A 25,064-nucleotide genomic window follows, 5' to 3' on the forward strand; every position below is an offset into this window, starting at 1 on the left:
TTACTTTGGCTACAGCCGCCGACATGATTTAGCAAACCCCCAGCCTGCAAAGAACTGATCATTCCCTGGAGAATGGGTCCAATTTCACTGCAACTGCACAGACCTACCTGAGTTTCCCCTGCCGCAGGCTCTTGGAGGGTTTTTGTAATTTGCATTCCTTAGGCAACTGGAATTTAAATTCCTTAGGCAAATTTCATCCTGATGGAATACCAAGATGACATGCATGCCATGATCTCATTGTTTAGGCTTTCTGCTTTAGAATCATATATGTATGCTTCAACAGGCAGGTGAAGCAAAACATGTGGGCTAAATCCCACTTCGGTTTCATGAAGGATCCTTTACCTTTCAATGTGCTCTTGTTTTTCAAAACCTTAACAAATATGTCAGTGGCACTTCACGGTATTCTTGGCTGGTGGAAAGGGCACCGTGATGAACTGCAGAAAATCACAGGATGGGGTTTCTGAGCCTGTGCTGCACTCTAAGGGGCCTGTAAATAGCTATTTCCCTTGTATCCATGAAGCACTGCAAGACCCACCCAGGTCGGGTGGGTTGCAATCAGATGACATGTCAGATTTTTCTGCAGGTACAGATGGGGAGGAGCGGGTCTTCTGTCTCACGGGAGGCATCACTGGAGTCTTGGTACCCCACAAATCACATATTCAATTTGCAAACAGAACTACAAATTCTCTAAACCATTAACCTGAAGCAAAACTTTTGCCTTATATTTAAACTTTAGCCTACTTAATTTTTCCTTAAGCCTCTCAGTAATTGGGTGACAGAATAATTTCTTGGGAACTTTAACTTAATATGATTTTGCTATGGACTTCCCTTTTCTCTGTGTTCCTTCTGATTCCAATGCTGAGATGACCTGAGTGAACTGGATCTTGCTATGAGAAATTTGTCACTGGATTAAAGAAAGATCAGCAGATGGGAGATGGGCTGGGGTAGGATCAAGTGAGCTGGAATTTAAACTTCTTTCAGGCTCTGAACACTTTAACCTGTGGCTTAGAAGGATAATACCTACGCTCAAGGGGTGCATGTGAGGATTAAGTATGTGAAAAGTTGACAGAAGTGGCAAAAAGACCCATGAATGTTGGTCTATGGGTTTGTCTATGAGAACTTGAACAGAATTTGTACCTACTCTTGTGTGAAAATTGTATAAATCTTATGTTGAATTGGTTCACTGTGCTTTTCAGGTCTACTATATCCTTCTACTTCTCTGTATATTCATTCTATTAATTTTGGGGAGTTTGATATTGAAACTCTAAAAATCTTAATTTACTACTTAAAATAATTGTATATATTTTTGTATATATATTGTATATATTATACACAAAATAATATATAGTGGAAATATTTATAACCTTGTTCTGTATTTTCCAAGTCTCCTGGCAAATGTGTTCGTCTTTCATAATTAAAAAAAGTAAATCTCACACAGCTCTTTTGCCTTTATCTCCTTCTGCATGCATACACACTCACACATACCCCTCTAACCAGAGGTGTTGGAAAAGCACCAGTTTGGATTATCTTTCCTGGCTTTCCCCATTTTTTTACTTTTCCAAAATCTCAGCTGTTTCCCTTAGCCCTGCCGGCAAATTTCAAGAATTTTAATTCGTAAAATTAAGAATCCATTTAATTTTGTTAGAATCTCCCAAGTCACTCTATCTGTAAACTGGTGGGCAGGATGCTATGGGGTGTTATCATTTCTATATTAGTGTCCATGAGAGCAGATTTTCAGGACTGCAGTATCTTCAGGTCTGAGCTCCATGTGGGTGAAATAAACAGGTGTTGGAGTAACTGACTAAAGGAGGTGATAAGGACAATGGTGGTGACAAGAGCAATCTGAATCTACCTTGGTGCCCGTGAGAGCATCTCTCCCACCGTGGTAACCACACTTAGCCTATGTGTAAGTCATGACTCCAGAGGCATTCAAACAACTGAACTTTTGCTATTTCAGGCCTGAGACATTTTGATTTTTCATTTTATATGGCTCTGAGGAAACCAGGACTGGAGGCAGGAGCAAATAAAAAAGGCTTTGGGCTGTGTGTCTTTTGAAAAAAATTAAAAAAAAAAAAAAAATCTATTAAGGTTGGTTTTTCCCCTTTACTATGCCCATAGTATTTCTGAAGAGCAAATTTTAAGATCTGTATCACATTGTATTGGAGAAATGAGACTGGCTGAATTTCAAGCACAAAGAACTCTCTAATTTAGAATCCAGAGCATCTCTGTAGAGCATTTATGTCTTCTTCAGTTTGAACTGTGAGATTTCACTAGATGTAACAAGTTCCAGTCCCTGCCATCTCAAAATGGGCACAGAAGAGCCACAGTGATGGAGAACATCCTAGATTCGATCCATTTTCAAACAACAGACACAAATTCAATCAATTCCATTTGGCAAATAATAAATTTATTAGGTGCCTACAAGTACAAAACACTGAAAGCTGCTGTAGGGGATTATAAAGACATATAGAAGAGCCCTGCTCTCAGAGAGCTTACAATCTAGGCAATTAGTCACAATTAGTAAATTGGGGCAATATCACGGTAGGTGGCTTAAAGCAGACTTCTTGAAAATGTTCATATCCTTCACATTCTCCTCCGGTCAAATATGTAAGGAATCCTTTGAACAGGAAAGCAAACAGTGGGAAAGAGACCTTTTATGGAAAGAATCCATGACCTTGGCTTTGCTTAGGGGCATCTTTCGGTTGCTGTTGCTTATTCTTGTAACTTTCTCAGCATCGTTTCCTTGTGACCTTTGTTTGGAGAGCATCTCCGTGCTTCCTGAACCTTCACCAGGGTTTCCTGTTTGTGAGTGAGTGGCTCAGTTGCAGTTTGGCCTTGGAATGATTTGCAGTCTGATTTTTTCCTGCAGCAAATCTATATTTTCATTTCAGTTGATGCTAGGATGGTAAGCCTTGCCATCTGTGGTTTGAAGGGTGGTAGAGAGATGCAATACAATGGAAAGCAGGCCAGACATTTCCCTTACTTTAAACATTTAATAGTGCACTTATTGATTATATTCTGTACAGATATAGAGCAACTTATAAACTTCTTCTTTTATTTACTTTTTTTCACTTAGACTGTATTCATGTAAAGTGTATTTACATTAGCAAAAAACAAAAAACAAACCAAAAAGACTTGAGGTACAAAATCCAAAAGAATATCTGAGGTATAAATACAAGTATATTTTAAATAATAATTTTCATCATGCTTTATCTATGTTGGGAAGCACAGTGGACAGGAAGGTGTACATATTTCTTAATAGAATGGTATATACAACATACAATCTTACAAATCTGAAGGCCATTAAAATTGCATATACAAGTATATCTTCATGAGGAACACTAATATCCAAAATACTCAAATTAAACTCTCATCTGTCCCCTGCCCCTTAATTCTTCAAAGAACCTTTGAAATAACACTGACAATGGTAACTAAATTATAACAAAATTAAAATCCTTCCTACAGCTCTCATTCATACATTATTCACTTTTGATCCATATAAAATAAATTTCACTAATACTGTCCTTTGAGCCAACCTTTACTATTACAGTAAAACCTGTATAAAGACCACCCTTCCAAAACCCTGCACTAGTGTGTTTTTATTTGTTTTTACTGTGATTAGAACTTTCCATTACTACTAAAATCTATCCCAAGGGCTTCAGAAAAGAGAAGAAAAAGAAATAGAGGAAAAACAAAACAAACCCTCTTTGCTGATAAGGACAAATCCAATTAATAAACATATGCAGCTTTAAAAAAATGCTGCGAATAACCATAATAACAACAAGCAACTTTTTGGTTGGGTTACATTTGCAAGGAGTTCCTTGGGACATAAGTTTCCTGTGTTCCCATACATAGTGCCTTTAAGAGTTTCTCCCAACACAGACATGCAAAGACTTTGCAGATACATAGAAAGTATTGATACTTGATTCAGAAATAGATAGAGTGGTCCGTTTTCACATCTCAACTTAAAAACCAAACCAAACCAAAACAAAACTGCTTTGGTGCTAGCAAGGAAGAATTTCCATCCCTGAATTCACCTCTACTGGATAAAAACAACTTTGCTCCTTGCAATCAGATTTACAGACAAACTGCGTTCGAAAGGGGCTGAGTAAATTACAATCACTTTTAAGGTAAAGAAGAGGTTGGTGGAAAAGGAATATGTCTACTAACTCAGAAAAGAAAAGAAAAAAAAGACATGGGTGGGTTGTCCAACACCCCAAAATAAACGGGTTCCCTTTCTGGACGATTCCATGGGTGGTCAGATATTCCAGGTTAAACTGAACCTGGGGCATCAAAATCCTTCTTGGAGGTGTCTCAGTGTGCCAGACACTGCGGCCCAACTTACACATCTCTGCCATTCAACCAGCAACAAACACACATACACACGCTCCTCTGTGCAAACCTTTCTTTGCTCTTCTCAGTGAGAAAACATGTCAAAGAGGACCAACTATTCCAGTGGATACACCCATCCCTCCACACACTGCAAAGAAAATGACATAGGTACACGTACACAGACACTGACATTGCAAGAAAATGAAGTCTCTTCATTATCTTCCCGAATGCAGTTATAGAGTTTTGCTTCTCAGAAGCAATTCAAATAAGAATACTTTTTTTTTTTTTTGCACAGTCATATATTCCAGTCAAGGTCCATAATACAGACCTTACACAAACAGGAAGCAGCTTTAAAAAGGTATCAAATCGCTATAGTCAGTTCCCACTCTCCAATTTGTAGTTTTGTTTCAGGATCAGACACTGAACCCAATCTTCCAAGAACTGGCAAGTGTTCTAGAAACAAACGCCCAGACAGTGGACACGCTTCAGGAATCACCTAGATTTGGTGTCTTTGGTTTCAGTGTTCTGATGACTGAAGGAGTCTCGGATCTTTACCACTTCAGCTGCACACAAATGTCCAAAAGATTTCGTGTACCACTCTGGCATGTGGCCCCTATGGCAGACAGAAAGGAAATGCAAACAAATTATTCAACTTGGAAAACCCTGAATCAGCTGAAGGGAGTTCTGAATACACTTCTATTTCTTGATGTGCAAATGTGCAAGTAAAGACCTCTCTGACTATTCCAAAGTAATTTCCTGGCACCTTCATCACACTTATGGAACCAGAAGTTTCTCAAAGAATAGCATACTGAGTGCAAATATGGGATGAGACTGGGCTTCCCTGGTGGTTCAGACAGTAAAGAATCTGACTGCAATACAGGAGACCTGGGTTCAATCCCGGGGTTGAGAAGATCCCCAGCAGGAGGAAATGGCAACCCACTCCAGTATTCTTGCCTAGAGAATCCTACGGACAGAGGGAGGGTTAAGTCCATGGGGTCACAAAGAGTCGGACATGGCCGAACAACTAACACACACAGACTGGGTATAACTGTTCAGGAAAGCTCTGGCGTATTGAACAAAAACAGATAACAGATACTTGAAGTATGGCAATGTAAAGACTTCAAACAAGAATTGATTAAGCAGGAGAGCCACTTTGGAAAGTTTTCAGAGGTTGATTTTTTTTTCCTTGTTTTTTTTGATAAGAACTCACACTGATCTAAGACACAGAGCATATGCCTAATTAATTACTAAAAGGGCATGTCATATTATTCAAATATCTTTGAATATAAAATAACACACATCGGCTTGCTGATTCAAACTCTCATTTCCTGTGGCTTTAAGTTCATGGTGGAACCACCATATCTGCATTGCTTTAATACCAAATTCGCTAAAGGGTGGAAATTAGTAAGTGGTATCCAGAAGACCCAGAAATGTGAAGGAGTTACTTTATAAACACTGCTCTTCGTGGAGCATCCAAGATGCAAGGATGTATTCATTTAAGCCTTTTTTTTTTTTTTTTTTTTTGCATCAGACGAAAAGTCTGAATCTACTTTATGCCCCTCACTCATGATGTCAAAAAAAAAAAAAAAAAAATCAGCATCAGAACATACCTTAAGTCTGCTCTGCACATGTAGGTGAGTTTGGATTTCCCTGACCCACAGGGTTCGATCAGATACCTGGCCAGGAGCACATTGACCCTCACTCCCACCACAGGGGCCCGGTCATGATCCACCGAGGTGAGTAAAAGGGCACAGGCTCCCTTGGGTAAATTAGTCCTCCATGTTCTGCAGAGACAAAACGAGAGGGGGAGTAAATGGGAGGTTCCTGGAAGCCAAGTTTAAAACGGGGCCTCATTCTTACAGGAGGGAGCTGAAAGGCAGGATAGGGGCCCCCTGGTGACCCAGCCTGGGCAGAAAGCATCCCTGTGCAAGAACTCACGAATGGCTCACTCTGTACAGAGCCCCTTCTGCAGTGGGTACACAAGCTCACACAGTCAGTTCTTTGAAAGAGAACCAAACTGAAGCGAATTTGAAAACCCTTTTTATGTTTCACAAATGTACTAGAACGTGGACGTCCAAATGAATATTACTCTGTTGGAGAAGTTCTGGACTAATGATGTGACATTTCCTCAAAGATTTTTGAAATTCTTTCCTCAATAATGTCTTCAGAGAATGTAGGAATTACATATAAATCAGCTTCAACCACAGCTCACTTGGGACCCAAATGTTATTTCCTGGCTGATGCATTCACTAGCTATTTCTGAGAAAATCTATCCTAAAGGGGAAAAAATAGCTACCACTGAGCACATTTGATGGACTGTGCCTCTCTGAGCTCAGTTCTGAGACTTCAAACCATCTTCAGGGATGGACACACTGCTGGAATAAATGCAGATGTTATCTTTCTTATCTGGAAGGGTTCAATGCTTTTATGGAAGTGTATGTTCTGTTTTAAGTAATTTTAATGTAACGTTCAGTGACATATAAGCTCATTCTTGCCATAATAATCAATCCAGAAGCTCTCACCTCAAAACGACATAGTCCCGAGCAGGATGGGGTGCCATACTGTTTTGGACGTACTGGTAAATTTCAGTCTGGCTGTCCAGGATTTCAATCACTTTTGAATCCAACAAGTCTACATCCCAGAGGTGCTGCTCTTTCAGGAGGCGCTTTAAGATTTCCTCGGGTGTTGCAGGGACTTCGATGGTTGCCCGCCAAAGCCTCAGAGGCGGTCCTTCACTCACCTGAGAAGAAGATAGACTTTTCAGTGCCGAGACAGTCCCTACGCATCTAGACTCTTAAGACAAACTGCTAGCCGGGTACATGGACCTAATGCTTATTTCTGACTTTAACAGGCTGCTGACCTCAAGCATGTTCAAGATCAGAACAGAAAGCAGATAGGACTGCTGGCGTCACCTCTGATTTTATTTGTTTTCCTGGGACCCATATTAGGGTCAATGCAATGAAAGTAAGATCTGTTTGCACATCCAAGCCTGCATGGCCATCCGGACTGTGCTCAAGGTTTCTTTATTCTCAAGGTGGCAGAGACAAGTCAACAAATACCTCCATGTGCATGGAAAGTCACACAGCATACCTCTGCCCTCAAGGGGCTTTCAAGTTAAACCAACCATCCCTGCCCCCAGCACTCCCTGCTTATTAGAGGGCGAGGAGAAGAGTGACTGAGAACAGAGGAGAGCCTGAGGGGGTTCCAATCAAAGGATGGAAACAGCCAGCTCCTCATAAAACGCCCGGAGGCCCAAGACCATTAGTAAAACATTCCAGGAAACTCTTGCATGATTCTGTGGAGCCAAAGGATTTCACTAGGGAGTTTCCTCTGACATGAGTTCAATGAGCACCACTCTTCATTGAACTGGTTTCCACTCTTACCGCGGGGATATGAATCACCTATCTGCCCAGCTCTAGAGGGAAGGCGATGGGTGACAGGCCGCCACTGTGTTGGCAAAAGGGTCTGGTCTCTAATGAATCCAAGTCCCAACCACCAGACTCGAATGGCTGAAAATGAGGATATGACTTACCTTCTTATAGGAGAGCTCGGCCTGCTCAGATGTGGAGTAGCTGACCCAGCCTTTGAACTTCTCCTTGACCTCTTTAAACAGGCTGTCCACACAGTCTTGGAGGAAGTGTTGGTAGTCGGCTGAGTCGTCATTACAAAGGCGTCCTAACGCTTCGAGGGTAAGGGGCTTTAGCTCCTGTTCGGTGTAGGAATTTCGACATCGGCTCATTTCCTCAGGAACCTGGGAGGGACACGAGAGACAAAGGATGTTTGTTGCCCATCGGTGGAAGTGGCAGGATCCTCCAGGCTGTGAAAGCAGTCTAATCCCCTGGCTTCCACCAGGTGAAGGGTGTCCCTGCTGACTCCACGAGGTATCACGAGGATGTAAGCAGAGTAACTTCATAAAGGTGCCTAAGCTTATTCCTGTGTGAGGTCCTCCTCTTCAGGAAGAAGTTAGAGTAGAAGACAAAGTGACTAAATACACTGACGAAGACACAGAATTTTTTTCTTAATTGAAGTATAGCTAATTGTTTTATATACTCCATTTAAAGTTATGATAAAATACTGGCTATATTCCCTGTGCTGTACAATGTATCTTGTGGTTTAACCCCTCAAACCACTATTTTGTTCTCTATACCCGTGAGTCTGTTTCTGTTTCACTGTATTCATTCTTTTGTCTTATTTTTTAGATTCTACATATAAGGACATACAGGTGCATGCAGTACTTGTTTTTCCCTGTCTGGCTTATTATACTAAGCATAGTGCCCTCCAGGTCCATCCACGTTGTTGCAAATGGCAAAACTCAAAATTTCATTCTTTTTTTTTTTTTAATGGCGGCGTAGTATTTCATTTTATAGACACACACACACAGACACAACCCACATATTCTTTAGTTCTTTCTCCTTTCATCTGACGGACACTTAGGTTTAGTGTTTTTTTTTTTCCTTTGGATATACACCTAGGAGTGGAATTGTTGGATTATAAGGTAGTTCTCGGAGGCTGCAATGGCACCCCACTCCAGTACTCTTGCCTGGAAAATCCCATGGACAGAGGAGCCTGGTGAGCTGCAGTCCATGGGGTCGCTAAGAGTCGGACACAACTGAGCAACTTCACTTTCATGCACTGGAGAAGGAAATGGCAACCCACTCCAGTGTTCTTGCCTGGAGAATCCCAGGGACGGGGGAGCCTGGTGGGCTGCCGTCTCTGGGCTCGCACAGAGTCGGACATGATTGAAGCAACTTAGTAGCAGCAGCATCAACGAATAACAAAACTTTCCATCTCCCTACCTGGAAAAGCTTCTTGCACTCAGCAATCATATGGGCCAGCCCTTGAGTGGCAGCGAGATTCTCATTCAGATCTTTCTGATCTGGTTTGCCCAAACTCTGTTTTCTTTGCATTACCCTAGAGAGAGAAATGAGGGAGAGGCAAGATTCAAATGTTTATATACGAAACCTAAAGGAGAGAAAAAGGCTATTTCACTGGAGCTTATTTGACATTAAGTAGTTGAAGAGAGTTTTACTTTGGTCACTAAAATTTCTCAGTTGTATCAACAACGTACAAAAAACATGAAAGAGACAGTCTCTGATGAAATCCAGGCTATTTAAAACCATCAGGTTAGGGACTTCCCTTGTGGTCCAGTGATTACATATCTAAGATCCCAAAGCAGGGGGCATGGGTTCGATTCCTGGTCAAGGTAACTAAGATTCCCCCATACCATGCAGCCCATAAAAATAAAACCACCATGTTAAATAGGTTCCTATTGAAACAGAGAAGCTTATAAGGTCTATACATGTGGGGTGGGGAGAAGGAAAGGCAGCTTTGATTGGTGGGTGGGTGGGAAGCACTCGTCATTGGGGTAAATAGGATCATTCTTTCCAGTTTAAAATTAAACAGGAGCCCCTCCTGTTGGTGAGAGAAAAGTCTATTGTTTCCTAGAGGTTTTGTCCTAATCTTATCTGATCTCTTTCTACTGCTCCCCTTTAGTTCTCTATCCCATTAAAGCAGGAATGCTCTAGTCAATGGTTAGAACTAGTTAATTAAGCATTTTATGTCTTTCGGAAGCAAAGCTAACTTCACCTAACACAACTAGGCCCCATCCCAACAGCTGAGTTCCTTTAAAGTCAAGTTCCTTTAGAGTCGACAAAAAGGATCAGCAGGATGAATTTGGTAGAAAGGAGTTAATGACGCCCTTCCTACGTTATATAAAATATTCATGTAAGTAAGAAGTTCCTCTGCCATTTTTTGTGTTTTCCCCATCCATCAGACAGAAGCAAGTTAGTTACTTAATGGACCTGCCTCGCAGTCCCACCTCATGTGTAAAATAGATACTAACAGCAGCTTCACCTCCTTCAATTGTTAGGAGGATTAAAGTTGATAATGAAACCCAGGGTGTAGCCCCTTGCTGGGGACAGAATACCGTGCTGAGCAAACATCAGCCTTAGTTATTTTCCAGATTGCTCGACTTCCACAGTCACTTCACCTTCTCTGCATCTAAGGAGGAACTCTGCAACATTGGCTCGGCCGGGTTCTTAACTTCGAGGCTGAACACCATCCTTCCTTATTTCACATCCAGCTCCTTTCAACCTCTGGCACAGGCGAGCAGCTCGGTTCTACTGAAGAAGCCAAGCCAGACTGGTTTTATTTATGCAGAAGCCAGGGCTGTTTTTGCGGTCAGTAAACCCTCATGGTTCTTTGTGGGTAGAAAGTACGATGACCACGTTACCCAGGGCACTGACAAAGGCTCAGCGGAAACCCTTGCCGCGGCAAAGCAGGAACGCAAATGTTTCTCAAAAGCGGGTTAAAACTGCATTGTCTAGGAGGCCACACCCCCAGGGCTGAGTAGGAAGGATGGGAGAAGCACAGCGGAGGAACGTGGGCTTCCAAAGGAGGAGGTCAAACTCCGTTTTGCTGGATTCAGGTATTAACACAACAAAAAAACAGGCGGACAGCCCTGTCAGGACAGGGAGGCTGCCGCTGTCCAAACGACGGGCGTGTGCACCGTCACCGCGCGCGCGCAGCTCACTGGCCCCGTACCTTGGGGAGGAGTTCTCTCTCTTCAGAGTGTTGAGGTGGAAGAGAGAAGGCGCCAAGCACACGGCCAGGTTGGTGGGGGTCATCTGGTTCTCCTTGACGACTGCAGTGACATCGCTCAGGAAGTAAAGCAGCGTCTGGAGGACCTCCCGGTTCTCGTCGGGCAGGAGCATGATGGCGGCCTTGATCGCCTGGAGACGCTGGTCCTTGGGCACATCTGCACGACACCAGCACTTCCCCCGTCAACCCAGTGGTTTTCCATGTACGTTTGCAAGGAAACGTCCCGAAAGCAAATATCGGCACCAAAGACCTCAGCCCAGCACTGAACAAGCACTTGCAGAAAGTGTACTCGAGGTTAACATGGAAGAGATTAGGGATTGCCACCAACGTCACTACCCTCAAGTATTTCCTGCCTGTGGAGGAACTGAGAATTTTAAACACCCACCATGCCAATATACTCCTATATCTACCTCAGAGTTCAACTCCAGATGATGTCTGCTGTTTTCTTTTAGTTTACAGAAATTTGGTTTCTTTCTAAGTACTTTTTTTCAAAATTCCTAGTTTACCATTCTCAATTACTGAACATTATAGGCTTAAACTTTTGTTCAGTTTCAAGAAATTTATTACAGACACATACAAGAGTACAAAAACTGAGGTTTCTTCGCTTTGACTACAAAGTGTTCAGCATCTCCGAGGACTTACCTAATTTTAACTGATCTGCTCATTCTTTAAATGAGGAAAGGAAGCTGCGAAAATGTTTAATTTAAACAACAGATGTTTTTTATGTAGTAATTTAAGCTTTGGAAAGCCTACTGAGAGGCTAGTAGTAAAAACACATGCTTGAGAAATAAACCCATAAAAATATAAATAATATAACAATGTAACATAATGTATATATATGTAGAAACTAATAAAACAGGTAGAAAATGCTAAACACAACTTTCAGGTCTCCTATACTAGGCAAAATTTTTCTTTTGAAAGGCATGTGGTGGAAAATTCAAGTCACTCAAACGCAGCTCCATAGGACAAACCGATTAAACAGCTCCATGGTTACAATACATAACAAATACCTTGGTGGGGGAAATGTGACCTGTGTTTTCATAAAATCTGAAAGGATGAAACAAATAATGAAATAATCCAGACCAGCTCCATGTCTCATAAAATCAAGTCCCATGCGCCAATTCTAAAGACAATTCTAGCTCTGAGAGAAGCTGCTTTTAAATTACATTGCTGTAATACCACACCGAGCCAAGAAAAACACAAGGCTGTAAAAGCTATAATCCTGATCTTGATCATTAATTTAGACAACTGTTTGCTTTAAGCTTTACTTAAAAGTGAGATGGGCATGGGGATTGTTTTCCCAACTATTTCTGGCAGAAGCTGAGATGCATAACAGAAAGATTATTTATTCATTTTACAGCAAGATAAAACACATGAACACCTGTGAAATTTTAAACACAACAGGCTTTGCTAGAGAGAAGTGAAGCAACGGAAATACCTATAGACAAGGCAGAGAGAGAGAGAGAGATCTTGGAATCTGCTCTTTTAAGTATGTTAGATTAACACTGTTCTTGAATGAAAAAAAAATGAGTTCCTGGATTTGACTGTAAAAATGTACAATTGCTTAGTAATTAGAGAATGATGACAAAGGAGTTTTTCTTGCACTACTCAACAGATGTACACAAATCTGTTTTGCAAACAAGAAAGCAAAAAATAAACAAAACAAAAACTGATGACCTGTCTCTAAGAGGTCACGATGTGGGTCCAAAAGAATGGCATCAAAGGAGCTACAGGTTTTGGCTGACCCCACTTTCCCCCACGCCAACCATGTCAAGGTCAAAGAATACTCACATTGGTATATCTGCAGAAAGGTTTCTGAGAGTTTGTTTGTCATCAGTGGCTCAGGCAGATCTCGAAAATACTGCTTCAACATGTCTGCCACGTCATAGGCAGACTGTCCATCATAGTTGACACAGTCTATGGTGCTTTCATTCATCTGGCGCAGAGCCTGAATCCGGGACTTGACACCCGATTTTCTGAAGAGCCCAACCTTTGTTGGAAAAACAAAACAAAGTGTCAAGGGTCAAGAGGAAAGCAACATTTTCACTGCAGAACTAGAAGATGATGCATGCACCTGAGCTCCCATGATTACGTGGGACCTGCAGACGTTGGCTCTCACCTGATCCAAACAATGGTTGCGGAGGTAGCGCATGGCCTGCTGGATGCTCTGGGGGAGGGGCTGTCCTGTGCGCTGCACGTTGACTGTCAGAGGGACCCCAAATACATTCCGGTCCTTGTAGTCTGGAACCTTGATCCTTTTCATGAACTTGGGCACAGCCCTATCGAAAAAATATTGGAGTCGGGAGGGATACATTTACTCGTCTTCTGCACATTTTGTCCATCTCTGCAGGTACACCATGTGGGTTCTAGATCTGTGCTAATAAGTTGGCGATTTAAATTTAAACAAAATTACAAATTCAGTCCCTCAGTCGTATCAGCCACACTTTAAGCGCTCAATGGCCATTTGTGGCTGGTAGCTACTACTGGACTGTGCAAATACGGAACACTCCCACCACTACAGAAAAGCCCACTGGACAGTGCTGTTCTCGATTTTCTAACATTTGGGGCCATGAGGCCCAATAACATTTCCTCAGCTGGGGATTCTCCCTCCACTGTTAGCTCTGAGAATGGGGTCTATCTTCTTAAGGGAGAAGATGGGCTTCCTTCCAAAACGGCGGCACAGGAAGGAACGAGAGGAGAAAGCTACAGTCAAGACACTAAGTAGGCACTTCAGGATAGAGCTGAGAAACACATTCCCATTTGTCCTGAAAATGGATGAGAATCATTTCTAAGCTCTTGATGAGATCCCAAAGTATTCAGGGTAAAAAAAAGATCAGGATGAAAAAAAACCCAGCAAATGCATGATGTTGGTCCCACATAATGAGAACCAACTCCAGAGCTCAATGTGGGGTGGGGAAGGCAAGCTAATGACCTGAAGTTCAGATAAATTCTCCTGCTGATGACCCGAGAGAACACAACATCTTTAGCTTTCTAAAGGAAGACAGAGGAGAACAATGAGGGTTTTGTGAGCCCACCCCAGGCTCCCTGGAGTTCTGACACTGGGTCCAGCCTGAGCAGTGTGTGCAACAGCAGGAAACCGCTGTCATGTACTTAATGCTGTCAAGCAGAAATTCCAGCTCTACAAATGACCTCTCTGAATGGGACAAGAAAGGGCAAAGCTGAACAGGAAAAGAACTTTGTGTAGAATTTCTCCTTATTCCGTGGATCCCACAGTATGAGGCTTTAACGTTTGGTTTTGACTCACTGGAAAAAACTGACCAGAACTCAAGAAATATTCTGGACTTTCAGATTCTTGAGGGTTTGGTGGTGAGGGGGGGTGGTGGGCCACTCAGAACTGAGAATGTGAAATATGCAGTTTTAAATAGCCAGCAGGGAAACTCTGGCTTGAAGCACAGAGGAACACTACGGAAGGCAGACTGCCTTGACTTTAGAGTGCTAAACCCACAGCCACCATGTGTTACTGTTTATAGCTCGGGGAAAGGTAAAACTGAAGCGCAGGGCCAAATCCGTATTTCCATACAGTGAAGTATATGGATCATGGCTGTAAGTATGCATAATACTCGCTTTGTCGGGGGAGAAAAGCCCAGCGGCGGAATGTACAAGGAACACATTACGATCTCCACTGAGAATCTGAAGCATGTGGGGGATAAACCAGTCAATACTTATTTCTGTCATTCAGAACAAACAACTTCTGTATTTAGCAGGGCTCACATAATAACAGCCTTTGAACAGGAGATGCTTTGATGCTGAAGTTAACCTCACTACGAGTCCCAAGGAGGGGAGGAGCTGGGGAGAGAAGTTACGTTGCTGCGCTGATTCTGGTTTTGCTACCAAGTGCTACTCATGAAATGGACCAAGTCTCCATTTTATAAAGAACTAGAATTGTGCAAGTGGATAATGAACACTTAAGATTAGTGAAAAGACTGAAGGATACCCAGCTGATACTGCAAAATGTGCTGGGATGTCAATGTAGAGACATTTATCTGCTTTGCACTCGGTAGAAAAAAATATGCACATAATGGCTCCTGTCCATGACCTATTCAGCCCAGCAGTCTACGTCTCACAGTATACACACCGAAGGCCGTGCTTTCAAAAGTGTGGACAGTTCAATACATTTTATTTTTGTACATTATTTTTGTTTATAATATATTAGAGTGGTAAATTCCTTTATTATTCACTGCTCAAGAATCTTTGTTGGTAAAAACATAACCTAAACTCTTTAGCCCAGGTAGGTTTTTGTGATATTGCAGATACCTATATCAATCAAAAATGATTTCTAAAAAATGTGCATGAAGAGGGTTACAAAGCCAAGCGCTATACATCAAGCATTTCAAAGTTGCTCTCATAACATCCTATGATCTAAAATTTTCTTCCCTTCCTTCCAAAATATGATCTGATTCTGCACACGTATTTGCCTGTGGTGGGCTATTCCTACAACTGGGAAGGAAGAGCCTGGACAATGTGGTGGAAGAGTAAAGAAGTCTCACCCTATTGACTGGCAGTTTATCACGCCTAGCGCTGAAAACTCAACCAACCCTGATGGAAATTCTCTAAAGCTATGCCAGCTTAAGCAGTATTGCGCATGGACTCAAGAATGCAGACACTTCCAGCGTCAGGACGATGAACTAAAGATATAGGATCCACCTGTTACACCCTCAGTGCTGGGACAGCGCTGGCTGAAAATGTTTTCAAATATGGTTCACTGGGCAGTTTAAACCCTTACCAGCTAAAGCCATGCTTATTAGAAGGCGTGTATTTCTCCAGCAGGGCGGTTAACTTCAAGAGGGAGTACTTCTGCAGCAGGTTCATCTGGGCCACTGACTGGCAGTTAATCTGCAGTGACACGGAGTTTAGGCTCGGCCGATGAGAGCTCTGGAAGCTGTGCCATCTCAGTCTGTGCCTGCGAGAGAAGGGGGAGGAATGTTAGTATGAAAGCTTTTTAATGGGTTGACACACAGTCAGCAGTGGGTCACTCACTGGCCTCTAATCTTAGGAACTGAGAAGATTCAATTTCCAGTCCAGTCTGTTTTTATTTAAAATTTACTCCTTTAACCACTTTTAGTATACAGTTAAGTTCCCTTGTGGCTCAGCTGGTAAAGAATCCGCCTGCAAGGTGGGAGACCTGGGTTCGATCCCTGCATTGGGAAGATCCCCTGGAGAAGGGAAAGACTACCCACTCCAGTATTCTGGCCTGGAGAATTCCATGGGCTGTATAGTCCATGGGGTCGCAAAGAGTCAGACACGACTGAGTGACTTTCACTCAGTCAAGTACATGAAGCATTAAATACATCCACGGTGTTGGAGTTCCCTGGTGGCTCAGTGGTAAAGAATCCGCCTGCCAAGCAGGAGACGTGGCTTCAATCCCTGTGGTCGGGAAGATCCCCTGGAGGAAATGGCAACCCACTCCAGTATTGTCTGGGAAATCCCATGGAAGGAGGAGCCTTGCGGGCTACAATCCATGGGGTCACAAAGAATTGGACATGACTGAAGTGACTAAGCAACGACGACAACAATATGTTATACAATCAATCAACCCCGCTATCCATTCAAAGAACTGACTTCTTCCCAAACTGAAATTCTGGTACCCAGTGAACAATGTTCATTAATTGTTTAGGATGATAGGATTTTCCCATCTAGCACTTTCCTTAGGAATTTTATGGCTATAAATGGTTCAATCCCATGTTCCCTACACAGCAAGCAGAAGCAGCCCCTTTCTGATCACCCGCCCCTCACCCCCACCAGGTAAGAAAAACTCTTTACCTGTTGGACCTGGTCAGGGAGGCCCCGACCCCAGAATCCCTCCTTTCCGGGATGTCAGAGGGCTCCTCAGGCTCATTCAGTGAGTTGCCTGTGCTGTCCAGGTCACTGGGGGTGGCTCGGTCATTGTCCACATCCAGGTGTATCTGCTTGGGAGAGGACGGGCATGGTGAGACTGAGTCCAAGGCCGAGTCGGAGTCTCCCTCATCGGAAAACTTCTCTGACCACTGGTTGACTATCCTTTGCATCCCCTTCACATGGTAGAGGATGTCGTCCAGCTCAGGGAAGATGTCCTCGTTCTCCAGATCGGCCAGGTCACCTGAGCTGGAATAGAGGATGGAGCCTGGCACGTTGTCGTAGATACTCAGGCGGCTGCTCACAGAGCTCGAGGAGTTACGTCTCTTAAGTTCCTTGGGGCTGCTGTTTTCTCTCCTCAGGCTGATGTGGCCGGGGCCGTGGAAGCTCCCGGTCCTCCAGTTCACAGAGCTGTTATTCCCTGAGGGAGAGAAACTGCCATTGGAAAGGGCTTTCGGGAAGGTGCCGGGCTTGTGATCTTCCGGGATGTAGAACACTGTGTCCTCTGGGTAGCTCTCCCGGTTTTTACAGTTCTGCTCCATGACGTTGTTGAAGGTGGACTGATTGAAGGGATCGAAGCCCTCCAAGTACATGCCTCCCCGCTTATTGCAGGCGCTGAGGCTCCGGGTCCTGGTGACGGGACTGGGCGTGCTCACGTTGCTGCTGGTCTCAGACTGGCTGCTGCTGCTGCTGGTCTGCGTGGAGCTGGATATGCTCCTCTTCCGTACCATGGGGACGTTGATGTGGTTGCCGTTAAGGGCGGAGATCTCCACGCAGTTCAGCTGCTTCAGTTTCTCCTCGTCCACTCCCTCCTGCAGGATGGGCCCGCTGATGATCAGACCCAGCTTGGAAGGCGCCTTGTGCTTGCTGTGGTGGGAGCCCTTGAGCTTTAAGCTCTCCATGCGCTTCAGCAGGCTGTGCGTCTTCGACTTGGCAGTCTTCTCGTGGCCCTTCATGCTGAAGCTGAAGCTGGACAGTTCCTTGGGAGAGGGCAGGCTGCAGAAGGAGTCATCGTTGCCTACAAAGGTGCCGGAGGAGCAGACGCTGAGGACGGAGTTAGTCCGGGCTGGGGCCGCCTCCCCGCGCGGGGGCGCGTGGGTGGTGAGGCTGCCGGTGCTGTGGACAGAAGCCACCTCCTGGCGATCACTGAGGTCCGTCTGCATGTTTTCATGGCTCGGGGCGTTCTTCAGGTGGACAGCGTCTGGGGACCCAGGGATGGGGTCCTGCTTTGGAGAAAAAACGTCGAACTCTTCAAGTCGGGACCACCTCTTGCTGTCCCTCTGGAAAGTCCATTTGCCACTTATTGCACAAGGCTCGTCCTCGTCGGAATCTTCGCTCTGCAAAGACAGAAGGGAACCATTCGTCCCCTGAAACTGGCAGGCAGCACGGGGCAGGGTGTGCCCCGAGGCCCAGGGGCCAGGAGACTGACCATAATGCCATTCGTGTCAATACCCACCCTTACAGCTTTATTATTATTTTTTAAAATAGCCAAGATGAATGTAAGCATTTCACAGGAAAAAGCCTGAGCAAGTGTTTCAAGCTAAAGAAGAGTTATTTTATGGAAACTCTGGGATCTATAGGGTGCTCTTAAATCGCTCACAGAGGAAACCTCTGAGATCTGTGAAAATTCCAGGCATGTAAAATATTTTGAACTGGAATCAGCAATGGGTATGACTCCCTCTGGTCTGCCTCCAGTTTTGCTGTCTGTTGACAGTATGTGTTTATATTCCGTTTTGCAAGTAAAATGGTGGTTCTCGAACACTCTCATCTCTCAGCCTCTTCCCTGTTGCTTTTCATTCCTCCCCCACCAACATGGGAACCAGAGTTAATGCCACAAGAGTCCTATGACGTTTCAAGCTCGGCATGCTCCAGGCCATTCAATAAGGTTACACAAATACCCGGTTCTGCAGGCATGTAACATGCGCACGCCCAACAGAACATCTCTGCTGGTGATGCCCGACTTATGGACGGGACCCAGGGTTACACTGTGACAGACTATTGCATCCGAGCCCCTTGATGGGACATCAAGTTCAGTGTGATGCATGGGAGTGTCTCCCGTGAGCAGGGCCCCCCGGGACAGTGAGTGGAGAGCACTGAACGCTGACCTGCAGGCTCCTCTCCACAGCTCCTCACAGTGTGCGGTGGGATTTGTTTAAAAGGTTTGACTCCCCCAAGAAGGCAACTTGGCGTAGGTTAGATAATTAAAATCGGTACTCTGACAATGAAAAATCTGTTCTTTGACCAAACTCACTTCTGTTTACTCTAATTTGTGGTATTCACTCCCACCACTACACCCACCTCTTCTCCTAAGATCTCATAAGATGTCCTCACATTTCAAACACAGGAGAAAATACCATCCGAATCAGTTACGTGCCGGCATTTCACTAGAATGTGTGGGATTTCCAGTCCTCCCTCTTTCTCCTCTAATTCCTTTTCTCCCTTCAAAGCTCTAGTCTTCCATATCCCACCAGCCAGCCTTCCCTGCCATCTCTACAGCTTCAAAACACAGATACTCTTAACATGGGAAGACAGAGTTCCCAAGAACTTCAATTGCTGTTTCTGCAGGGAGGCAATGCAAAATGCACCGGAATTCCTTAAGCCTCATCCCTTTAATATGTTGTAGGCATTGAGTTAATGAGGTGAAATCACAGAAAATCTGTTCAGATCAAAAATAGCAGGTGAGATACAGGTTATTGGCTAGCTGTAGCTATTGCTTTCAACTACATAAGGCTACACAGTTTTTGGTAAACCTGTCTGGATTATAACATTTAAAATGTAGGTATTTTTAGAACAAGGAAGTAAGAATTTGTGAAACAAAATCTATCACAGAACACATAATCCAGTTTTTCATCTTCTCCTTTGCTCCTACCCTATGATACATTTTATATACTCACTCTTTTCCGATGAGGACTGATTTCCAGCTTCATCACCGCACATTTGTTTAAAGTATTTAGACGCCTACAGAGCAAAGAAATAACATTAGCAAAGACAGGAAACCATGGATGGGTGGATAAATATTTTTTCCAAACAGTTGACATGTTTGAGTTTCTTTAAATCCATTAATATCTACAATTGAGAAGAGTATTCAAAACTTCTTTAAAAAGTGAAGTTTAAAAATACTTATATTTTTCACAAGTTTTTTTCATTTACTTTTAATATTATTATTTTACAGTGAAATGGCACACTGCAGTGGTTCTGTAAAGTGCCTCTTATTCTTCACAGAACAAACAACCCTCATTTGAAGACATGTATTCTTCCAATAGCCCCTAAGTTGAGCCATTAAGTGTTTCCACCCAGTGCCAAGAAGTAAAAGCCAGTGATGTCTCCTTTCACAGAAATAGGAACATGAACAAGTAACCAAGCTGAGATGTTGGTGAATAAAGTGTTTGCTGTTGTAATGTATTCTATCTCAAATCAAAATTCAAATACAAAAATAAAGCTATTTTTAGTTATCTCTGACAAATGATAAACAAATGATAGGTAGTCTTAAAAAAATTTAGTGAGCTCTGTATAGAAAGGAGATTTGAACTCTCTTTACTACCTAATTCTTTTTTTCAGCTTCTTGTATAGGACAGGAAAATGCATTGGTATAGTCGTAGCAACAGTGCAAATGATTAATTTTAAAAACTGTATACTTCAAAGGTCAACATCTTTAAAAATTCAAAAAATGAGAGCTTGAATCAGATTCTTCTTTGGAACAGGAGTCAAATTTTTTACTCTGAATGCCTTTTTTAAAAAAATTCCTGCCAAAGAGTAATAACTTAAAATTAGGAAAGTAATTTAGCTTCATTGAAAATGAAGTACTTCAAGCAAAACTCCACCTCACTGGGAAATAATGAAATAGCTCAAAGAAAGAAACCCTTTACAGATGCAGGAATAAATGGCATGTAAAACTGTGAATGACAGATTTTCAGGCCCCAAATCTTCCTAACATCTTCCAGATGACCATCACTTAGTTGTCTTCAAATGGATCCTTAACATAGCTGCCGTCCACCATCAATTAAGACTGCAGTTCTTCCTATTTCACAGGACAAGAGCAATTAATGCACGCAAGTTCAAACTGATTCTGAGCCCTCTTCAAGGCTCTATCATTCTGATCCTGTTCTTGCAGCTTGTCTAATAACTTGGATAAAGGAGGGTAGAAAGTATTTTTGCCTGGTGATAAGACTGCCTTTGATTTCATAGATTATGTGGTAGCCTGCTTATAGGATAAACAAAGATAATCCTAAACAGAGCACCTATGCTCAGGAAAATTCTCTCTGATAATGGGAATGGAAAGAAAGCAAATAACTTAAAAAAAAAAAAGTCCACAGACATTAAAACGAGTAGACATAAAGTCCCTTTCAAAGGGGCATCCATTACTTCAATGACTTGTATCCACAGTGTTTTAGTTCTCAAATGTTTTAAGATGTAAAGAATCCAGGATGGTTACAGTCTTAGGTCTGGGTTTCATTAATCAAACCTGAAATCAAATACCCACTTGACTTCATTAGGGCTTTAATGGTCGAGTGGTGTTTATAATCAAGTTTACTAGGCATGGATCCCTGTGGGGGTGGGGGAGGGACTCACTTCACAAGCTGCAGATTTGAGTCAAACAGAAAAGAAGGTCATTTTTGCAAAGGTCAGCGTTATCTTTTTCTCTAGGTAGCACCAAGCTAATGGCGCTTCAAAACTGAAGCCCAGGAGTTATTCCTGAAGTTTTTACGGAATTCACGTGTCCCCTAGGCACCTCCAAAGTGGGATGTTACCAATTTAGGGAGGGTACTGACATGAAGTAGCAGTTGGGGATGCACTCTGGGCCAGGCATTGTGCCTGGAGCCTCACGTGTATTATTTCGTCTTGAGAGAGATACTACTATTTATTTTCAATGTACAGATGAGGAAATGAGGCTTGGAGTGGACACAAACCTGGTCCAAGGATACAGGACTAAAACACGGTGACTCTGGCCCTGAGAAGCAGTCTCTTCCGTGTTCCTTTCTAAAATAAATGTTAATCATGATAATATATGGGAGCAGCTTCTACCCTAAGTATGACTCCTCCAGTGAGTGGCAGAACACTGGTATCTCACACTGTCTGTCCGGAAGCCCGGGGGTCCTTTCTGGCCTCCAGGGTCCCTGCTGGCTCAGCTCCTCAGGAATGTGTCAGTCTTATCTGCTGGGCAACTTGCACTCTGCTCAGAGGGGGAGGGAGCACGGAGTGAGCCATCAGAGGTTCAAGAGCTTTGCTGGCGGAGCTGCAAGCACCCTGATAAAACCATGGCAGGCGTGGTCCTGGGCCTCACGTCCTCAAAGTGGAAACAGGGAAAGCAGAAGAGAAGTGAGAAAGGAAAAAGGAACCTGATATATGGCAGATATATGGCAGATATGACCTGATATATGGCAGAAACCATCACAATATTTAAAGTAATTATCCTCCAATTAAAATAAATAAGCAATTTTTTAAAAAAGAGAATAAAACATCAAAAAACAAAACAAAACAAAAAAAACAAAACCCAAAAACATTGTTTCCCCATCTCTCTCTAAGAATATACCCCCCCCCCCCCCAAAGAATAAATACTAGCCAGGTGTCAAGAACATCCATGAATAGCTTACCAGTTTTATTCTACTTTGAGATGCTGAAGGTGAAATAAAAGGTTCAAAGAAATGTATTTCCAAGATACTGTTATTATTTGGCACTAAAAGCATAATGTTGAGTTTCCTAGGAAATATACTATTTAAAATATAAAAAAAAAAGAAAAAAGGAACAATTTCCCACATAGACCTGACAAATAAAAATTCTTCCAGGCCTTAAAGATATTTTCTTGGAATTACTGCAATTGCTTTTATTTTAATAGGACCAAAATAGTAACATAGCTGAAATGTACTAAGTGGCTGGGTGCTTCACAGAGCGTAGGCTCTTCAAGGGCGGTTTTATAATAAAGTTCAGACTGAAGATGCTACTGTCATTATACGATTTGTCATTAGATGATTATCACTTTATTTAAGTAATTCTTTGGTGTATTCATAGGAGTCAGTTGTAACCTCACAGGAAAACAGCAATGTGGGATATATGAAGTTATAGAGAGAAGATTTCAGAAAGGTATTCTAAGAGGTCACAGTTTGCATTATCATCTGCATATGCTTCAAGACAAGTTGAGTCACTCCTCTAGTATTAATACTGAATGTGATGCTCTCAGAATCTTGGCCTTATCATCGGGGTTGGATCATAACAGCAAAGCTAGTGCGACTGGGACAAAAGCCAATCTCTCCAAGGAAACAAGTATGTTTACTCCTTACAAGTGCGTGTGTTAAGAATGCTGGTGAGCAATGCAAACCCAAACAATCTAGTAGTTGCATAATTACACAACTTTTGGTCATTACAAAACTTTATAAAACTTTATATTAAGACAGTATCATTATCATTCTCAAGAACACACTGCCTACAAGTTTTCTGCTCTTGGTAAATTATGTTAAGAGGTCAGCGCCTACTAGATTATTGACAAAAAGGAGCTTTAAGATCTGCACAAGTTGTAAGTACATGAATGTTTATAATAACCTTTAAGCAGAACATGGGAGTGTGTACTAGTATGTAAATGGGAGCATTTGATCTGTGTGTATGTGTGTGTGTTGGGGGGAGTGGTGGCAGGAAAGAGAAACCATGTAAGAAGTATTTCATTTAAAACAAACCTAAAGAAGTTTTAAAGTAAAAACTGTTAAATATTTAATAATATTTTATTAAAGTAAAACTTTTAGCTGAGTTTCTGTTAACTACATTACCATATGTATTTAAAATCAACTGCTCAAACTGTTTCAACAAGGCAAAAAGATGGAAGTCTATGAAAGAGTCTGTCTAGAAAAAAACTTAACAGATCACAAAGCAAAGTTTAAAACAACACTATAGATTCAGGATCTGCTGGCCCTTTGAATTTTGTGGGCTGAGAGAGTACATAGAAGAGGCCAGTCTAGCAAATGAGATGAATGTCATCATCAGTAAAAGCAAGTGTCCCCAACTACTCTGATGACATCCCAGGATCTGGAGGGCATTTCCAAGGAAGATGCTTGCCACTTCCTTCTTCTTCAGAACATTCGTTTAGCCCTCTCCAAGGAAAATCATTTGCCATAAGAAGTCTGTTTATGTGAAAGTGTGGACAAGAGACCTTGCGTTTTCATTACAATCAACTTGATGACTATTCCTGTGAATTCTGAATCCTACCCCAAGCCTTTCTCCACATACTCAAATCTGGGTGTCGGTTTTAGGCCTGGTAATTTTTAAAGCACTTGACATCCATCATTGCATTTTCTTCTTATACTTAACCTATGAGATATTATTATACACATAAGAGAAATGGATCCAATGGACTGCAGTCCATGGGGTCACAAAGAGCTGGACACGAGTGGCTGACTGAACAACAATAACAGCAAGAGAAACCGAAGACCAGTCAGAATACACCTGTGGAATCCAAAGAGAGAGCAAGGTCTAGTCGTTTTTGGGCTTTTCTTTTCATCAAAGATCTAAAACTACAGATTTATTCCCTTCAAAGAGAGGCAGACTCTCTGATGGTGCAGAGAGCCAATGTAAGCCACAAAGTACGGAGGATGTCCTTAGACCCAGACAGGGTAACTACATTTCAAACTGATATTAAAAAAAAACAACAAAACAAGAATCTAATCATGACCCCTTGAGCTGTGATGCTGCCATGATATTTTTATGACCCAGAAATTCCTAAGCCATTGCTGCTGTTTACAGGGCACACTCACTAAGTAGCTTGAAATGTGTGAGATGGATGATCTGACGCAATGAGTATGTCTCCTAGGACACATCTTAGGAGTGACCTCATTTCTATGTGTTATCACCAGTGATGAATTGAGAAGAAATTTATTCTGTCCCACAGCTAAGCATTCAAACATTTCAGAAATGTCTGGAGTCATTTATATTCCAGATGTGGTCTCCTTCCCTCCTAAACTGCGTCGGGGACATTTTTTCATTACAGATGACATAGCTATGATATTATACACTCTGCGGGGTGGGGGTGGGGGCCTTGGAATCAGGTTCCTTTCAGAAAGTGTCTACATACCCTGGGCTTTTCTAAGCAGTCATTCAATTGGATTTGAAAAGTGACAGTGTTTCTGTGGTTAATGTGGCCTTTTTTTTTCTTTCTGAAGCCAGGAGAACTAGTCTATTCTAGTCTATTCCATATTCCATTGTAAATACCATATTTGTCTTTCCCTAAAACTCCTCCTTAAGTTAGGTGCTTCAAAAACTAATGGATGACATAAGAAAGGCAGAAAACAGTATTTTCA

General features: G+C 42.5%; 1 protein-coding gene across 6 annotated transcripts in view; it reads right to left on the reverse strand.

Moving 5' to 3' along the window:
* Positions 1-2,385: 2,385 nt before the first annotated feature.
* DLC1 (DLC1 Rho GTPase activating protein) overlaps positions 2,386-25,064 on the reverse strand; it is a 434,550-nt gene continuing 411,871 nt past the window's right edge. For 5 of the 6 annotated variants that reach the window (XM_055567228.1, XM_055567227.1, XM_055567229.1 and 2 more), the window contains 11 exons: positions 19,680-19,743; positions 16,714-18,122; positions 15,677-15,853; positions 13,052-13,211; positions 12,724-12,922; positions 10,876-11,089; positions 9,129-9,243; positions 7,865-8,083; positions 6,855-7,072; positions 5,943-6,116; positions 2,386-4,945 (listed from right to left, as the gene is read on the reverse strand). In XM_055567228.1, coding sequence (XP_055423203.1) covers positions 4,825-4,945; positions 5,943-6,116; positions 6,855-7,072; positions 7,865-8,083; positions 9,129-9,243; positions 10,876-11,089; positions 12,724-12,922; positions 13,052-13,211; positions 15,677-15,853; positions 16,714-18,122; positions 19,680-19,743 — 3,070 coding nt within the window. In that variant the 3' untranslated portion in view covers positions 2,386-4,824. Of the gene's footprint in view, positions 4,946-5,942; positions 6,117-6,854; positions 7,073-7,864; positions 8,084-9,128; positions 9,244-10,875; positions 11,090-12,723; positions 12,923-13,051; positions 13,212-15,676; positions 15,854-16,713; positions 18,123-19,679; positions 19,744-20,227; positions 24,214-25,064 lie in introns of those variants that run through there. The other variant, XM_055567232.1, reaches the window with a different exon arrangement.

This window comes from Bubalus kerabau, chromosome 2 (assembly GCF_029407905.1).
Source record: "Bubalus kerabau isolate K-KA32 ecotype Philippines breed swamp buffalo chromosome 2, PCC_UOA_SB_1v2, whole genome shotgun sequence".
NCBI lineage: Eukaryota > Metazoa > Chordata > Mammalia > Artiodactyla > Bovidae > Bubalus > Bubalus kerabau.